Source organism: Lagenorhynchus albirostris, chromosome 4 (assembly GCF_949774975.1).
Source record: "Lagenorhynchus albirostris chromosome 4, mLagAlb1.1, whole genome shotgun sequence".
NCBI classification, from domain to species: domain Eukaryota; kingdom Metazoa; phylum Chordata; class Mammalia; order Artiodactyla; family Delphinidae; genus Lagenorhynchus; species Lagenorhynchus albirostris.
Window position 1 is genome coordinate 85,753,586 of NC_083098.1, and position 18,249 is coordinate 85,771,834.

General features: G+C 48.0%; 1 protein-coding gene across 8 annotated transcripts in view; it reads right to left on the bottom strand.

Moving 5' to 3' along the window:
* Positions 1-4,000: 4,000 nt before the first annotated feature.
* Positions 4,001-18,249, bottom strand: part of TBC1D1 (TBC1 domain family member 1) — a 225,725-nt gene continuing 211,476 nt past the window's right edge. For 7 of the 8 annotated variants that reach the window (XM_060148361.1, XM_060148363.1, XM_060148362.1 and 4 more), the window contains 3 exons: positions 15,515-15,684; positions 8,169-8,342; positions 4,001-4,509 (listed from right to left, as the gene is read on the bottom strand). In XM_060148361.1, coding sequence (XP_060004344.1) covers positions 4,309-4,509; positions 8,169-8,342; positions 15,515-15,684 — 545 coding nt within the window. In that variant the 3' untranslated portion in view covers positions 4,001-4,308. Of the gene's footprint in view, positions 4,510-7,611; positions 7,922-8,168; positions 8,343-15,514; positions 15,685-18,249 lie in introns of all 8 variants that reach the window. The other variant, XR_009540365.1, reaches the window with a different exon arrangement.

An 18,249-nucleotide genomic window follows, 5' to 3' on the forward strand; every position in this document is an offset into this window, starting at 1 on the left:
TTTGATTAGTCTGCCCTTAGAGAAGATGGAAATTTACTAGCCAGATTTCAACAAAAACCTTTGCACCACTGGTGAATACATGTGAATGAAAGACCAGCATGCTTCAATGTGACCAGAAGTGCCCCTTCTGCATTTAGAGGTTGGAAGCCATCCTGTTTTCAGCCATTGGCAGTGTATTCAAACTAACCATCATACTCGGCTGAACTTGGAAATTCACATCTGAATTACTGTACCACAGTCTTAAAACAATATTTAAAATGAAGTGTTTATTGTTCTCCTCAGAAACACTGGATATCAAACTTTTTAATCATCAGTAGTTTTAAACTATTTTGCTTCACTTCATTTAAAACTTCTATCTTATGATAAAATTTAGTGAAATTTTAAAATAACTACACACATAGTGGTATAAATTCAAAAGCTTTGCTAATAAGGGTTTACAACCAAAACAGTTGACTATTCACTTTAGAGATATGAAGGCAGTTATCTATGAAGCCTAGGTTCTCAGAACATTCTTTTTTCATCTTTCGTTATCGATTTCAAATAATGACTGCTGTTGGCTGCTCTATATATCCTAGCGCTTACCTCTCCCTAACCCTTCTGATCATTTCTAAAGACGGCAACAAAAAAACTTTACATAGTGGAAAGTTTCACTTCTACAAAACCAAAGGCAATTAATTGTGTTGATTTTTTTTAGCATGACAATGCAAGGGTTTTCAGACGTCCAAAAGTAAAAAAAGAAATGACTGTCAAGAGCAAAACTGTCCCCAGTCAATTCAGACCCTGTGGCAGTAGCATTCCTCTGCCCTGGTTCTAACTCATGACAGATTAGGGCCCCTGCAGACCCTACATCTCAGGAGAGAAGCTGAGCTGGGCTTCTTACTATACAGATCACCTTCCTGGAAAGTGAAGCAGAACTTTCCTGGCCTTGAACCTTAATGCCGTCAGAAATGATTCCCAAAACTCACTGGAACGAAAGCCGGGTGGTGTCCACTACTTGGCAGTCGGGAGGCTGAGGCCCCACCCTGACCCTGCAGGCAACCATTAGGTGGTTTCTGAACCTCTCTTCTCCTCAGTTCTTCCCTCTGTAAGATGAGGTGGAAGGTAGTTTTCCAGTTTGAAATAGCAGGTTCCCTCCAACCCAAGATAATCTGGAGCTGTTCCAAGCCCTTAAAGCAGTTTCAGTTTAAGACAATGTGGCCCGTAAATTATCTTCCCACACGGAAAGATTCCGGATCTTAATTTGTAGCCTGTTTGGTAACACTTTGACAGAGGGAAGCAGGTGAAGGGTTGGGGGTGGTCCCGGGTGTCAGCTGGGGCTGCTGCAGTTTTTAGTCTTCAGCGTTGCACCATCAGTGACAAAGTCAAAACCAATCTATGAACCCGAGCCCTGCGGATCACTCATCATATATACTTAGCTGGAAGGGCCCTGTCAAATAACTCACATATCATTCGGGTTAGGCAGGTTCCAAAATTATGGTGGTTTGTCTTCCGTCAGCTTGGTTAAGTCAGGACTACCTTTCCTTGCGTCCCCTTCCCCAGTGGTTCTAAATGAGAATCCGCTCGAAGACATGCCTGTGTGATTTTCTGGAAGGTAAAGTGATGCAAGGGCCACTCTTCTCTGAGGGTCATCATAGTCAGGTGTGGCGACAGATAAACACGAGGTGCTAAAGGTCCCAGCTCATCCTCATTCTCCTCCGCTCTACCTCCAAGTTCTTCTTCCCAAGTTCTGACTTTGAGGCATGACCTAGGGTGGTTCCAGGCCCACCACCAGACACCGGCCGTCGACGCGGAGATGGTTACTACATGGCGGCTGCAGCTGCCTAGGGCCCCGCGTGCCCCCCGCCCCGGCCCGCGTCAGCATCTGTGTGTGTTCCGCCGCTCAGATGGGCCCCCGGGGGACTCCTCTTGGTCTGCACACCTCCTCCTGCACCCTCCCCTCTGCAGCTCCTCACACAGTGGTGTCTGCTCTCATTCCTGAAACAGCTCCTGCATCCCATAGCCCTCAGAGCAACTCTTCTCCCCAGATTCCCCAACCAAAACAAACACAAATCCCCAAATGGACACTGTTGTTCTATCTATGTGTAACTCCTCAGAGGGCCCCAAACCGAGTGTTCTGCATAGAAGCTGTTTTTCTATGTGTTCTGTGTCACAGTGTGCTTCCCAGGGGCTCAATGTCTTTGTCTAAGAGGGTATAAATTGTACCAAAAGACAGACAACCTCGAAGTGCACACACACGTGTGCATACGGTTGTGTGCTGGGAGGAAAACATAACAGGAAACTTTCTTAGTTTAAAACCTTGCCTCTGCGAATCCTCAGGCAGTGATGTGAACTGAGACTCTGTCCCCAGCCAGCTGAGGCACAGGCGGACTGTCCAACCTGTAATCACAGGCCTGTGTCCCCCGTCCTCTCCGCCCAGCGCGAACTCACAACAGTGCCCACTGGCACACACCACAGATGTGGCTGGTCTCAGCAGCCCTACTGCGCACACCCGCGCAGAGGTGTTGCACTTGGGTAGCAATACTGGGTATGCAAGACGCCAATCCCTCAGAGATCTCACTGCCGGTTAGGCAACATTCATACTCTGACCCACAGGCGTTCACCGGGCAGTCCTTCACTCCTGGGCTGAAAAGCAGAAACCCAACGTTTAAAAAAAAGAAAAAGAACACCGTAAAAGTGCGGGCATGAATTATCTGTTTTATTGCTTTTTATTTAATGCAGAGTCGATATTTTTGAGTAATGGTAATAAGATGCCAAATTGAACATTATTGAACATTTAAACAGTAAAGTATATGGAAAGAAGCCCTCAAATGTTAACTCCTTTAAGTTGTAGCTGGTGGAACAACACAGGATAAAGGCTACTGGGCTTGTCATCATGGTTTATGACATGGGAGACAGCAAAGAGTCCCCACTGTCAACCAACTGTTTAGGCACCAGCGGCAGCACGTGTGCCTCCCTTGGAAATGTCTTGGGAGATCTAAAAAGATTCCAGATATGAAAGCCCTTCCTCACCCCTCAGGCTTGAAAGAGACGCCCACCACGGAGGGTGTGTCGAAAAACTCCTGTGGAATAGAAGTAGTTACGAAGATACAGTAAAGAAATGGTTCTGCTGTCCTGGAAGTGAACTTGCCTCCAACGGCTCCTCTCTAACCCACCACCCGCTCCAGGAGATCATGGGGAAGAGCCTCACATGGCGAACAGATGACACCAGGGCCACTGAGAGCAGCCTTTTGCTGGCTGAAGGCACCGGGTCCTCATCATCCTGAGGGAGGGGGTCGCTGGGTTGTGAGTTACATTCAAAACGCACATCCCACCACAAAAACTGCTCTCAGCTGCCGTACAGTTGATGCAATTTCAGGCCGAAAGTCTGAAGACTTTGAAAGTCCCAGAATGTCTGGGACCCCTGGAAGTCCTGACATGCAGGGCGACTTCTGCAAGGAATCCGATTCCCAAGGGGTGGAGACTCAAAGGGACACACGGCTGCATTACATCACACGACAGCAAAAATGAATACACGATTCTGAAATATGGATATGAAACACCACAACAAAGTAAACCTCTCAGACTCTACAACTGCAGGTCGCACGCTAGCAATACCTGGCAGAGTCTAAAAATTGGTGATTTTCCCATAAAACGTTTATCTACAATGACTGTGATCAATACTTAAGGGCTAAGCAAAAAGTATATGAAAACTATTCTTCTTAAAAGACAAACTTCATTAAATATCAAGCACAGTGATCAAATATAAGATGTCAAGTTTAAATAAATCGCTTCCGATTTTTCCCAGTGGTAATCGGGGCTTCCACAACAAGAATGGTCATGGGCCAACCGCACCCCTGCTGGTGACACTGAAGGTGTAAGTCACACAAACCCTCCTTGGAAGAACGAAGGGCCACATGTTGGCCAGAGGAATCATCACCTCCAGCCTCGCCGGCTTCTGAAATCCCACAGTATTATGAATGCCCTTTACAGACACAGTGATACTGAAGAAGGAAACGATAAAGAAACACAAAAGTGCTTTATTTCAAGTCCATGCCATCTAAATCTACTGAGTACAGTAACCGGGACCGGAGAGGGGACGTATTAGAACCTAAACAACGACAACACCACCAGGACGTTCGCCCCCTGCACTGCGAATCTTAGTTCAGAAGAATCCGCGCGCTGGCAAGCCAGTCTCCTCCCTGAGAAGCACGCTTCACGCTCCGTTCTCCCTCCGGCATCTTCATTTCTCTCAGTTAAGGCCTGGACAGTGTCAGGGCGGTGGTGACCCGGTTCTGGAGCTGCGCTCTGGCGGGGGCTGGGCTCCGGCCGTCAGTGGCCCGCAGGCTCGGGTGGTACGGGGTCAGGCTCTGGGCCGCCCAGCTCTGCCGTCTGCCCCTGGAGCCGCTCCACCGTCTGCAGCAGGGCTGACCTCTCCAGCTCCAAGGCCAGGGTCGCTTGCTTCAGCTTGCTTTCACTGGTCAGGAGCTTCTCAATGGTGGCTTCCAGGCTCTGGATCCTCCCATTAGCCACCTAGAGAATAAAAGAAATGAGAATGGAACTGCCCGGGGAGAACATGGGAGATCCACTCTGCACTCCACTGTCCATTCTCGAAGGCACTCTGGAGCCCTGTTCTGGCAGAGACGCATCTCTCCACGTTTACTCTCAGTTCTGGCCACAGCGGAAGACTCCTCGCAGGTGGGCTGGGCCGCCCCGAGATCCTCCAGCACCCTCTTCCCCTGCCGTGGCTACTCTGGAAGCCGCCTGTGGAGATGGCGGCTTCCCAGTGCAGAGGAGGGAGCCCGATTCCCGAGTCACCCGCTACAGGAGGACAGCTGTGAAACGGCCCGAGAACGCTTCGCGGAGACAAGGCGGAGGGTCTGCGGTGCTGCTGGGGTCCGGAGCGTTGTCACTGCAGCACGGTCCGGCCCACTTTGACAAATACACGTATGTACAGGTACAAACTGATTTCAGACAGACCATCAAAATGGTTTCTATGTGAAGGCCCACGTAGTAACAGCTCTCTACTCTGAACCTTTAATATTCCCTACAGTAACAAGGACGGGCATTTCCCCGGGAACGTGTGTGGAGCGCTCAGGGTGGCCGAGCTCTGCTAAGAGGGTCACGTGCGTGGCCTCACTGGCCACAGACGCCAGCAGTGTCCCCACTCCCACCCGTCCGCATCCTCAGCACACAATCAGTGTCAGGCCGACCTTCCAGGTGCTTCTCTCTTGCAACGGACCCTCCTCTTCTCTCTAGTCCCCTCGGGCTGGCTTCCCAGGCAACCAGTGAGTTGGCCCCAGTGAAGCGGAGGAGTTTCCTGAGAAAAGCAGCCTCCTACGTTGCTGTCCCCGGGCCTCCTGGCCGATTCCAGCTCTCTGCTGCATTCTCGAGTGCTCGGGCCCGGGGTCAGTAAGGCACTGCACTGGCTCGCTCATCTGACCGGCCGTCTACGTGTCCCCGTAGGTTTTAGGTGGGAACAACAGTACATATTTTTTCCCTCATTTTCAAAACAAGGGAAACAGCTTCTTGAACAAGACAACACTTGTGCGAGACAGACAATTCTATGACTCAAAGCCTAGGTCTGGCTGTGACACTGGAACACTCTAAACAGAAAGAAGAAAGGACTGAGATCCTAAGTTTGCCGGCTTACCGGGCAGGGGGCGGTCACGCTGAGTGGGTATGTCCAAGCAGTCCTCTCCGACCCTCACACTCCTCCCCACGGTCAAGGCCTGGGACGGGTCCCACCTCATCCCCTCCAGGGACCACTCCTTCTGAAGGCCACAGCACTCCCAGGGGCACCTCTCAGCTTAGCAGTGAGCTGATGTGCGTGGTCATTTACTGGCCAGCACGAACGTCAGGTCTCCTCCTCGGTGAGACTGAAGCTGTCTCACAGAAGAAAACACACCTCACCCTGCATGTGGGTCTGGCCTCCCAAAGCACCCGGCTCACGGGCACTCAATGACTGGTGGTGGATTATTCCAAAAAATGCACGTCCCTTAGCATTTGGCAACAGACATGTCTAAGCAATCGTCGTAAGTACACTGCTGGACAGAAGAGCTAAGACAGTTTAGTCTCCAGCGGCTAGATGACATTCTTAAGTGTTTAACAAGAAAATAGATGGGGCTTTGGTATGTCCAACAACTGTATGAATGGAACAAAGCCAGGAAACAGGTCAATTTTGATACTTGGGCAAAAAAGCAAAGATTTATGTTGGAAAATTAAGTATTGCATTGAACAGCTATCCCTGGACTCTGAAAACTATTTTAAAAAAAAAGAAAAAAGGGAAAAGAGGTGTGAGTCTCACAGAACTCATGTGGTCTGGCTGAAAGTAACTCCACGTGACTCAGAGGGTAATGAGAGAACTACATGCAGGCACCCACAAACGGACACACCACAATCCCTAGCCCAACTCTTTGAGAGCTGCAGTGTCTTACAAATGTTGGTGGCCTCTGGCACCCAGCACAGCTGGAACCGGCATAAGCTCTAGTCTTGAATGATACGTCCAGAAGCACAGAGCCACGCGGTCAAGAGAAAGATCATTCCAAGGAGGACATCTGTTGTTACCAATTACCTCTTGATGCGTTTCTTGAGGACGGAGATGTCTGAGCAGCTTTTCACAACTCCCTCTCTTCACAAAAGGGGTACAGTATCACAGGAGCAGCGCAAAATTACTTCCCCTCTTCATCACAAAAAACCCACATGGCATCAGCCTAATAAAATGAACCTTTTATTTGAGCAGTATCCTAACGAGACACATGCTTCAACTTCAAATCTGGGCTTTGTTAGAAATGTTTCCGTCCTGCCGTACTTCAGGGACCTACTGTTTGTTTGGAAGGCATTTAAAATTACCACCTACACTGCAGACCCTTACATGCAAGATAAGGCTCTCCGTTCCCCGGCACCTCCCCTTCAGGTTACAGCTAAGACACCCTGCAGAAATCGTACTCAGGCATACTTTCAAGTTAGGACAGCTCAATCTTAGAGGAAAAAAGAGCTAACTTTCGGAATGTGACTGGTAGGCCTGGGTAAGGATAGACTTTTCTTTGTTCCTCTACAGCAAATATCTACTAGGTTTCTACTGGGGTAAAAATCCCTGCTGGGGGGAATACATTTTAGACAGGGGTTGATTTATTAAGCTCCAAATGCTGGCCTTTCTCCCATCACTGCCAAGCTTGTGTCTGCAAAGCAGCAACTTTCTATAGAGAAAACTAAGAGGCTTAGATCAGGATGGAAAGCTTATTCTCAGGACAGACCAGCAATACCACAGAATACATATTTTGGAAAAAATATAAAGTTTTCTCCACAGCAAGCTCAAAAATAATTTTTTAAAACACCCCCTTCCCCCCCTCCACACACAATTCGTTAACAATGACAGCTTTACCACCCATATTGACATTTAAAAAGCAGACTGTATGGTTAGTTTATTCTATCTGATTGTTAGAGGAGTGCTACCCCCTATCCCAACAAAAAGGCATCTCTTTGTCCCTGTCGCACAGATGAGGGAATCAGAGCAGAGCAGGTGACAGTATGGGTGACACTGGACCTAGCAAGATCTGGGTCTCTGGACTGCGCCTCTGTGCTAGCTCCATCTCTCCCTCCTGCACGCACGTCTGGGTTTGCCTTTCTACTTACTGTATGTCCTCATCCGCATTTATCCATGGTAAGACGGAAGCTTCCAGAGGGGAGAACTGTGTCCCTTCATGAACTGAATTTTTGCATTGGCACCAGGGACTCACAAATCCTGATCACAGGCTCTGGTTTACTCTGTTAGGGAGATCCTGTGGCCCTTTCCTCACTCGATATCACTCCGAGGACCTAGCTGGCTTCGCTCCTGAAAGCTCATGCCTTTGACTGTCTCGTCATGACTCAAAGCGCAATCGCTGGCTATTCGGCTAATAGTGCGACGGCACCCTGAACCCAAGTTCAGCTCTGGGTCTGTCTCCTGAAAGGGTTAAGTGCAGAAATAGCCTCTCAGAAAGTTCCAGGACAGTCTGACCTTAGCAAAGGATAATGTCTGCTTCCTAACAAAAAGGAACAATTCTCCTGGGCTACCTTTGATCCCAACTACAAACAACCAGAAGAGAAAGGGCCTGCGGCCATGGGAAAACCCAGCCCGCCAGTGCCTCTGGTGAGTTAATGAACTACCCTACACTCAAGGTTCGGGAGGCTACCTTGTAAATATGCCCTACCTGCAGTTGTTCAAGGAGGTCAAGGTTCTGTTTGCGTAAGCTGCTGTTGGTTTTCTCTAATCTGTCCATTCTTTGGTTGTCACTGAGAGGAGAGGGATCGATAAGTTCTTCCTGAAGCACGTGGTACTCAACTTCATAAGCTTGTAACTGTTTAGAGATGTCCATCACAAACACCTGTGACACACAGAAAAGTCATCAGGCACGGAAAATGAGAAAAATCACACACACACACACACACACACACACGACCACGTCGACGGGTGTCCACGAAGCACCTGCTCTGTGACTGATACTATCAGTGATAAACAAGGAAAACTCTCTGCACTGAGAAGGGAATAATTTTACTTGGGAAGAGAGGATTTAAGAAGCATTTAAGGGACTTCCCTGGTGGTCCAGTGGTAAAGAATCTGCCTTACAATGCAGGGGATGTGGGTCTGATCCCTGCTTGGGGAAATAAGGTCCCACAGCCACGGGGCAACTAAGCCCGCCCACCTCAACTACTGAGCTGGCACGGCTCTACTAGGGAGGCTGTGTGACGCAAACTGCAGAAGCCCACGCGCTCTGGAGTCCATGCGCCACAACTAGAGAGAAAACCCGCACGCCACAGCTAGAGAGAAGCCCACGCACCACAATGAAGAGCCCACGCGCCACAACGAAAGATCCCGTGTGCCACAACAAAGATCTCGTGTGCCACAACCAAGACCCAATGCAGCCAAAAATAAATTAAATAAATAATATAATAAATTTAAAAAAAGAAGCATTTGGAAATAAACCAAAGGTAACAGCAAGTGTAGGTCTCTGATACTCATTTTTCAAAAGCCAAAACCTTCTTTTTTAAAATGCTTATATGAGTTTATTTTTACTTCTTATTTCAGTACTTAGATCATTTTTCTCTGAAAATTCTATTAGATTAGATTCACAACTATGGGTCAAAGAGAGAATAAAACAAAACAGAAGAATCACAACCCCATTTGCTCAGTCACCAGGTCAAAGTTTAATGATAGTTCAGTTGGATTTTCAGAGTTACAAGAACAGCTAAGTATGGAACTGTTTACTAAAAAACCCTATTCTGCACACAAAATATGCAGAAATGAGCCAAAACCCAAATGTCACCCACATAGATGAGTGAATACAAAACAATGCCTGAGTTGCCTTCCTTTCCATAATAGTAACAGTCATGAAAAAAAAAAAACACTCGTGTAGATGAGTGAATACAAAACAATGCCTGAGCTGCCTTCCTTTCCATAATAGTAACAGTCATGAAAAAAAAACCACTCGTGTGAAAAACAACCCCAAAGCGCAGAAGTGAGTGAGCTGTTCATATCTGTACTTTCTCTTGATGAGTGAAGTGAGCTGGATGGAAGCTGGGACGATGAGGGTCAGAAGACAGAGGCTGCTGCTGCCCCAGGCGTGAAGCCCCAGGCGTGACGTCCCAGTGTGGATCTGAGAATTCAGTCACCACATTAAAAAAGCCAGATCAGAACACACATCTAAAGAATGAAATGAGTCTTTATAAGAGCAGAAACTAACTCTTCACAGCATCTCCTTAAGAAAGAAATTCCAACACAGTTAAAATCAATGAAAAACTCACTGCCCTTGATGGTACCCTGTTAGCATTCAAACACGAATGAGTCCCATCTTTCCTGAAATCAATTTTCAAAAACCATGTTTACTTTCTCACCATTCCCAGAAATCTTACTTTCTCTTCCCATCTTATTTTCTCTTCCCATCTTATTTTCTCTTCCTTGAGATTAATTTTTCAGCTTCCCGGTTTTCAATTTAATTCAATGGCTAATACTAATTAGGCACAAAAGTCACTATAGGCCAAAAAAGTAATACACATTGTATTTGTGACGCGCGTGCGTGTTTGTGTGTGCAGTTGACTGCGTTGATCTGATTCTCTGCTGTCCCTCAGAGCGACCGTGAGCTGGCAGGGATTATCATCTCTATTCTACAGTCAAGAAAACTGACTCAGAAGCTTTCAGTCAGCCCTTGAATGGGGGCTCGGCTGGCGACTCCCTGAATGACCCTGAGCAAGCTACTTGACCTTTCCTGGCCTCAGTTCCTGGCCTCCACCACATGGAGGTGGTAACACCTACCTGACAGCATAGCTGTGGGGAATCACGAGACACAGGCCCGGCAAGCTGAGTTGGTGCCCTAACTTAGCTAAGGGATCTGCTTCCACACAGCTGTCACAAAACCCCTCCCATCCAACCTTGTGCTGCAGCAAAATGACAAAGGATGTCACACCATGGAACTTCTGAACAGCTCAGAGTAAAGACCACACACATTAAAACCGAGATTGCTGTGGCATTAGTGTGTAATTATAAACACAGTGCGGGATAAATGTCACACACATTTTTTCTTCCACAGAGGTTTTTAAATGAGCTCCTAACCTGGAAAACCTGGGGACAAAACCTCTGGCCTTTGATCCAGATTGATGAGCGGTATGGTTAATGGCTCTCAACCGTGCACAGAGCGGAGTGCTCGCGGAGGCCTACGTTAATCCCCAGGAACCATCCTGGGTCACAATCATCTCTGCTTAACTGCATCATTACCCTCCTGGCTGCCAAAACACACACACAGCCCTTGCAGTCGTGCCTGGGAATTTATTCCCGACCATGGCAGCATATGGCTGGCGGTGACAGGAGCGCCCTGGTCCTCAAATGACGCTTTCTCACGTTGCTGTATATTCTTCATAACCATAATTATACATGGCTTCGTGGTATTCTACCAACTCGACGTATCAATAACCATGTTAATCCGGTCATCAAATGCTGGATATCCAGTTACTTGTAAGATTTTGTTATAAACAACTTTAAACATCCTCATATGTACGGCTTTTCCCATATTTTGGATTATTTCCTAAGCATACATTCCAAGAAATGGGATTACTGAGTCAAAGGGTACAAATATTTTACTGGCTCGTGATACATATTGCCAAACTGCTTCCCAAACGGGAATAATCCACATACAATGCCATTAGCAACGTAAGAATGTGCCTGATACAGTATACCCTTGGCACTGGGCATTGGGATTAAAATGTTTCATTTTGTTATTCTAGGAAGGTAAAGCATTATATGTTATTTAAATGTAAATTATGCACGAAGCTAAATATTTTCCCAGATATCTGCTTGCTAGACGAGTCTCCTCCTTTAGAGAATTCGTTTCTGTTCTTGGCGCGCCTGCTCTTGGAGACTTAGTGTTTCTCTTTGCTGTCTGTGGACACTCTGTAATGAAGCCATCAACCCTGATGGCTGCAGAACTAGTCACATACTTTCCACCCTCCCCACCCCCAGACCCGTCCCCCCAGCCTGGTGGTCTCAGTGGCATACCAAGAGCTGGATGGGGGAGCCTCTGCCTGGGTATCAAAAATAAGGGGGTGCAGTGTCTGTGGTGAATTTAAAAACAAAAATAAACCCAACTAAAAGTTGGTCTGCTTTTTATTATCACCACATGCAAGCAATTCTAAACAATGTCAGTAGTAAAGTACTCCTCCCTGCCGTACCCCACCCTCTTGGTACGGCACTGACTGGCCTTTTAAAAAACTAATTTTCAATAGTGCAAGCTGCTCAAGCAGTAAGGGCTCCTCCCAAGGCAGAAGGGGCAGTCTCACCACTGTGGTTCTGAAGAGCATCTTTTGAACAAAGGAACGTTGTTAAGATTCTGGTTTCTCTCCTACAAGCTCAACTAGAACACAGACTTGTCTGGTGTGCTTACAATGAAGTCGCTCACAGCAGAGTTTTCCAATGTGCGTGCGTGCGTGCGTGTGTGTGTGCGTGCGTGTGTGTGTGCGCACGCGCGCGCATCTCCTGGGCATCTTGCTGAAATGCAGATTCTGACTCAGCGGGTCTGGAGTGGGGGGCCCAGATTCTGCATAAGTTCCTATGTGATGGTGCTGGTCTGGGACCGCACTTGGAGCAGGGCCCAAAGGACGCTGAAAATAGGCTATTTGCCCTGTCCTCCAAAGCCCCCCTTCACCTGCTCTCTCCTTACACTGACCTGAGGCTGCACAGGCACACGGCACTCGCTGTGATGAGACGACACCCCTGACCTCCCTCCTCTTCCTTTCTGTTTATTCCCAGGGCTTCCCCCTTCTTGTGAGGCGATTTTTATGGCTCACGTTCAAATGACAGTTAAGTCACGCTGAGGAGCTGCCACAGAGCCTCAGAGACCCTTGTCTCCACGCCCTGGACTCTGTCAACTCTGGGCCTGCCCCTCGGTGGCGGCTCCCAGCCTGGCTGCGCTGAGCGGGAGCTCCAGGGCCCTGTCCTTGGGGACTCTCCCCACCCTGGATGCAGACTGTGTCCCAGCGGCTCGAGCTGAGGCTTCCACGGAGACGGTATTTAATGAAATGGAGCCTGGCTATTACAGAGATCCAGCCCAGCTCCATCCTTCCACACACAGGACAGCAGCACGCAAAGAACGCAATGTCACTTCCACCCTGTGGGCTCTCCAAGGCTGCAGAGAAATCACGCTGCCCCTCAGGCCTCCCTGCTCTGCGTAGAACTTGAGACTAGAGCACCCTCTGCAGGGAGGGGATGGGAGGGGGCAGCGAGCAGGCAGAAAGCTTGACAGCCTGCAGAGGTCAAGTTCCAGATGGAACACGTTGGAGGGAAGGAGGGCGGAGAGCTGCCTGGCATTGAGTCTTGTTTCCCAGTGAGACCTGTGGCGGCAGGCTGAAAACCTGGACCTCAGATGCAGATGCTGTGTCCCTACTTCCAATCCCCGCGCCTCCCGCCCCCCCCACGCCGGGGAAAGCTGAACCGGCACCTAGAACTTCTCTCTTGCTCCCGTGCCTTTGCACGTACTATAATGGGGGGTTAGCTGACTACAGCCCGTGGACCAAGGCTGTCCCGCCACATGCTTTGCAAATAAAGCTTTACTGCAACACAGCCGCTTCATTCCGACAAATACTGGCTCTGGTGGCCTTCATGCTGCAGAGGCTGAGCTGACCTCACGTGACTTTACGGTCCACAAAGCCTGAAACACTTCCTCCCTGGCCCTCTGTAGAAAAGGCCCAGCTGAACTCAACTCCCTCAGCTCCCCGGTCCCCAATCCCCACTCACTGCTCAGTCCCTGCACAGCCCGCTCCTGCAGCCCCTGCACAGCACCACTGGAGCTCCCACCACTCTTGCAGTTACTGGTTACACGCTCCTTTTCTACACAGGATGGGCTCTGGTGCCCCAGAGCACGTTACACTCTTGGCTCTGCCACCTCGTACAGGGTGCTGGGCGTTTACTCCCTCCGGGCCCCAGAGTTGTTAAGGAGCCAATGGAATAAAGCATGCCAAGTTCAAAACGGATGCCTCAAACAACTGAGGCACACACACAACTGTCCTCTCTCCACACTGTGTCCATTTCTATCCTCCCAACATTAGAGAGCACCTTCACACCCTCAGTAGGCATCCTTCACAGACGAGGGGAGGAAAAGGGGTTTTTTTTTCTGGGGCCCCATATCCAGAAGGTAACCACAGGGGTGAGGCTGCCTGCCTTCTAGCCAGGCCCCAGGCGGCAGGTCAGGGCACTCAAGGGCACAGACTTGGCTTTAGGGAACCAGGGCTCTTGCATTCTCCCCTGCAGCCAAAAAACATAGGTATGTGCAATGAAAGCTCTACAAGGGAGGAAATGCGTGGAAATGTCAGAAAGTAAAGAATCAAAGGGTGGAGAATCCAGTCTTAATACACAGGTACAGTACAGAAAATCTCTGATTAAATGACACCCGCAGGCACTTGGTGGAGCTGAGTAGCTGCGAAAGCGTTTGAAGTGAGAGGGCCTGAGTCTGAAACCCTACTTTCCCACTTCTCGGTAGCATGACTGTGGGCCAGCTAATCAACCACTTTGAACCCTAGGTTGCTCGTGGGTTAAAACCACTTGTCCTCTCAGGAATTCAGTCATGACTGAATGAAACCATGTGTGCATATGCAGAGTCACAAAGAACCTGGCAAAAAGTAGGGCGTCAACAAGCCAGAGCTATTCACACTGAGAGGAAGGCGCCAGGGAAGTAAAAGCCTCTCAATTAACTGAAGAAGAAAGTGCAGAGACGAAAAGAGCTGCTCCTTCACGTAGGCAAATGAAATGTGCAGAGACCCAAAGTGGCACCCAGACGAAACCGTCTCCCTCTTCCAGCCCAGACTTGCCTCCTTTTCTGGGCTCAGCACCTAAGGAGGGGCAGCAAATGAACCACAAACTGCTGCAACTGGGTGCAACCCACCACTCTCAGACTACCAGAAACCCTCAGAAGAAGGATTTTTTAAAACACGGCTTTGGGCTTCCCTGGTGGCGCAGTGGTTGAGAGTCCGCCTGCCGAGGCAGGGGACATGGGTTCGTGCCCCGGTCCGGGAAGATCCCACATACCGCAGAGCGGCTGGGCCCGTGAGCCATGGCCGCTGAGCCTGCGCGTCCGGAGCCTGTGCTCCGCAACGGGAGAGGCCACAACGGTGAGAGGCCCGCGTACCGCAAAAAAAAAAAAAAATGACGGCTTTATTTCACTATTTGCTTTTACCCAATTCCTCTATGTTTTCATTACATTTGCAGGTGAGGTAAGTTCTAGGCTAATGAGAGGCCCCGACTGCTGAGTCTGTGGGATCTCTGCATTGGGCACCTTCTGGAGCACTCGCCATCCAGCCTCCGGACACTTCCAAGGGTGACCTCACCCCCCGCCAGGCAGCTGAGTCCTGCATCGTCAGCAATCATTACTGGAAAATTCTTCCTGATACAGAGTGAAACTCTGCTCCCACTCCTAAGCCAGGCCATTAACAACTGGTCGAGCTGCAATTCCAGGATCACCTCACCCTCAACCCCTAACATGTGAGAGAGTAATACATGCAGTGCAGTTCTACTGCATACAGAAATCAGAGGGACTAGAACCACAGATGAATGCGGGACTGAACTCCATAAAACACACACACACACGCTCTCCAGAACAAAGTTACAGAATATACACTCTTTATCACAACTTCATAGCAACAAGTTAAATTTTTAGAAAATTCCAGTTAATGCCACTTCAGCACAAAAATCAAAGCACTCATTTTACAAAAGCCTACGTTGAATAAAAATGTATGTATTTCAGAAGAACAAACGCCGAGGGGTGACAAACGCCTTTTAATTGTAAGAAACTACCGATAGTTTGTGCTGGTTATCACACCTACACACTCTCAGCACACGCAGACACACGTCTGATCACGGAACAGGCATTCGAGATGTGCCTCCCACGAGCTGAGCATTGCTGCTCAGGACACAAAGTGGTAGGAAACAGCTCCTTCTCAAAAAAAAAAAAAAAAGGAAATTCAGCTTCTGCATATCCAGAACCACTGGCACATTTGGAAGGTCCGGACTGAACCATACCTGACTGATGGTCTTTTCCATCTGCACCAAGCCCAGGTTGGGTAGCGTGCTTTTTATAAAGTCAACTATAGTTTCTAGGTTTTCATGTTGCAGAATCAAGGGCTTATGGCTTCCCAACAGACTTAAAGCCACTTTAAATATGACCTCTGATCCCTGAAGAAAGATCATATCTGGGAAAACACAGAAAAGCAGAAAGTTAAGCCGGACCAGATTCTGATGAAATGGCACTCCATTCCCCTTCACACACATCGAAGAGCAGGACTGTGGGAAATGCAACACCAAATTATAAGATCCTGGTATTTCAGACAGGGCTGTCAAGACAATATAGCAAATAATAAGTAAATATGTAAATATATATGTAAATATACATATATTATATATACTAAACTACTGCTAAAATTTTGTCACAGGTTCAGATAAATCTGTTTTTCACTCCAAAAATATATTAAATTCAAACATACCTCAAAAGTTGAAACTGTGAAAAAGAAAACTTTTCATTAGTCTATTTTTTCAGGAATTCTCTGGATTTCAAAGGAGTTATTACTAAAACATATATTTTTATGAGTAAAACAAAGATGTGTATAAATACTCTATCCTAATTTCTGCTGCTGTAAGTGAAGAAAATGCCTCTGTTTCCTCTGCTTTGAAATAAGGGGTTGAATTAAAAGATCTCTAAAAACTGTAAAAAGCCTGCACCATTGCAAAAGTACATTATTAGACACTTAACAAGTATACTGAATTTTAGCATAATAATGGAATAAAAAATTTTTTCCCTCTGAAGAATTCAAAGAACTCTATCAGGGTTATTTTCTAGTTCTTGCCATTTTTTCCCTTAGAATGGTTGGTGAATGTTAACAATCCCCACACCTACGGTGCACAGGGAGAGGGAGGGCAAGTGGGCCCCCAGCCCAGCCCAGCCCAGCCCAGCCCAGCCCAGCCCAGCCCAGCCCAGCCCAGCCCGGCCAGCCCAGCCCGGCCCAGCCCGGCCAGCCCAGCCCGGCCAGCCCAGCCCGGCCCAGCCCAGCCCTGGCTCCACCTTCCCCAGAGTTGAAGCCATTCAGAAAGAGACTCCAATGTCCTGGGGCTCAAGCACAGCCCTAATAACTAAATGTTGGGTGACTAAATTTGGGAAAGTTACCTAACAACTGGAATAATAATGTAAGAAGAAATGTAATTTTAAAAGATGGGAGCATAAATCTAATTAGAGGCAACTGTCAATATTCTCTTTTTTTTTCTGGGGGTGCTGCAGGAGAATAGAAGGGACAAAGAAGCTGTACTTTCCATCAAGTCAAGGAGGACAGAAGCAGGTAAGAGGGAGAATTCCCAGCCTGTGCCTCTCTGGGTGGTTTAGGGGGATGAGAAGTGAAAGCCATTAAGAAACAAGCCACTGAGCTCAGGCTGGACGTGTCCCAGGGTGGTTTGTGGATAGCATAAAGGAGACACCCAAGCACCGGCTGGCTGGGTCAGCCCCGGAGATGCTGCGAGACCATCATGTGAGCAGACCTGGTGCCCGGCTGGGTGCAGCCCTGCAGGCAGCTGCTCCCAGAGAGCCCAGGGCCACACTGCTCCCTCAACTTCACACTGCTCCTGGTTCAGGGCAGCTCCACGCAACTGAAAAGGACAGATGCTGCCTCCTCAAGTCTGGCTGTAGGGGCTGGTAACATAAACTGGAGAACAGATCACATCTTTGAAATCTGAACTTCTTAGGGGGAGGAGTACATGTATCGAGGCAGTGCTATGGAAGAATAGTCCTGTGAAATGTCTGATTTAAAAAATATGCAGTCTACCCATGCAATTCACCACTACAGAAAACATAAAGATCTAAAATTGCGCTACAGGGGCTTCCCTGGTGGCGCAGTGGTTAAGAATCCGCCTGCCAATGCAGGCGACACGTGTTCGAGCCCTGGTCCGGGAAGATCCCACATGCCACAGAGCAACTAAGCCCGTGCGCCACAGCTACTGAGCCTGCGCTCTAGAGCCCATGAGCCACAACTACTGAAGCCCGCGCGCCTAGAGCCCGTGCTCCGCAACAAGAGAAGGCACTGCAGTGAGAAGCCCGTGCACCGCAACGAAGAGTGGCCCCCACTCGCAACTAGAGAAAAGCCCTTGCGCAGCAATGAAGACCCAACGCAGGCAAAAAAAAATATTTTCAAATAAAATAAAATAAGATTGCGCTATAACTAAGACATATTTTTAAACAGAAATGACATTTCCAAAAACAAAGTAAATTTGAAGTTTCTTTGGTTTAGACAGTAAGACTTCCTTTCAATATATGAACATTTATAGCTGAATAAAAACTGATGGCATCTATCAGAATCAATGTCAAGGCATTCTTTGCAGGGATCCTGGGGAGTGGACTGCACTACCAGACCCATGACGTGCTATATAGCTCAGAATCTTCAGTCTCTGGGGCAAGTACCTTAAATTTAGATATAGTCCCACATCTAAGCCAGCTAAAATAAATAACAACTGGGGAACTTTTATGAGCACAATCAAATACACAATCCACATCAGCAGTCTTAAGATTTACAACGGTCTTCCAAGTTTTCTTCCTTTAGGATCTTGGTTTTTATAACAAATCTACTGACTAGTAGAGTGCTTCCTGTGATTCTGAACTTTTCCAAACTGTAGGAAGAAAACAAAGGGAAATCTGGAGAGGTGGTTTTTTTCTTTAACTCTTTTTTGGTTATCTTAAAACCAAAACAAAACAGAATACAAAAGGGAAGAAAATGCCC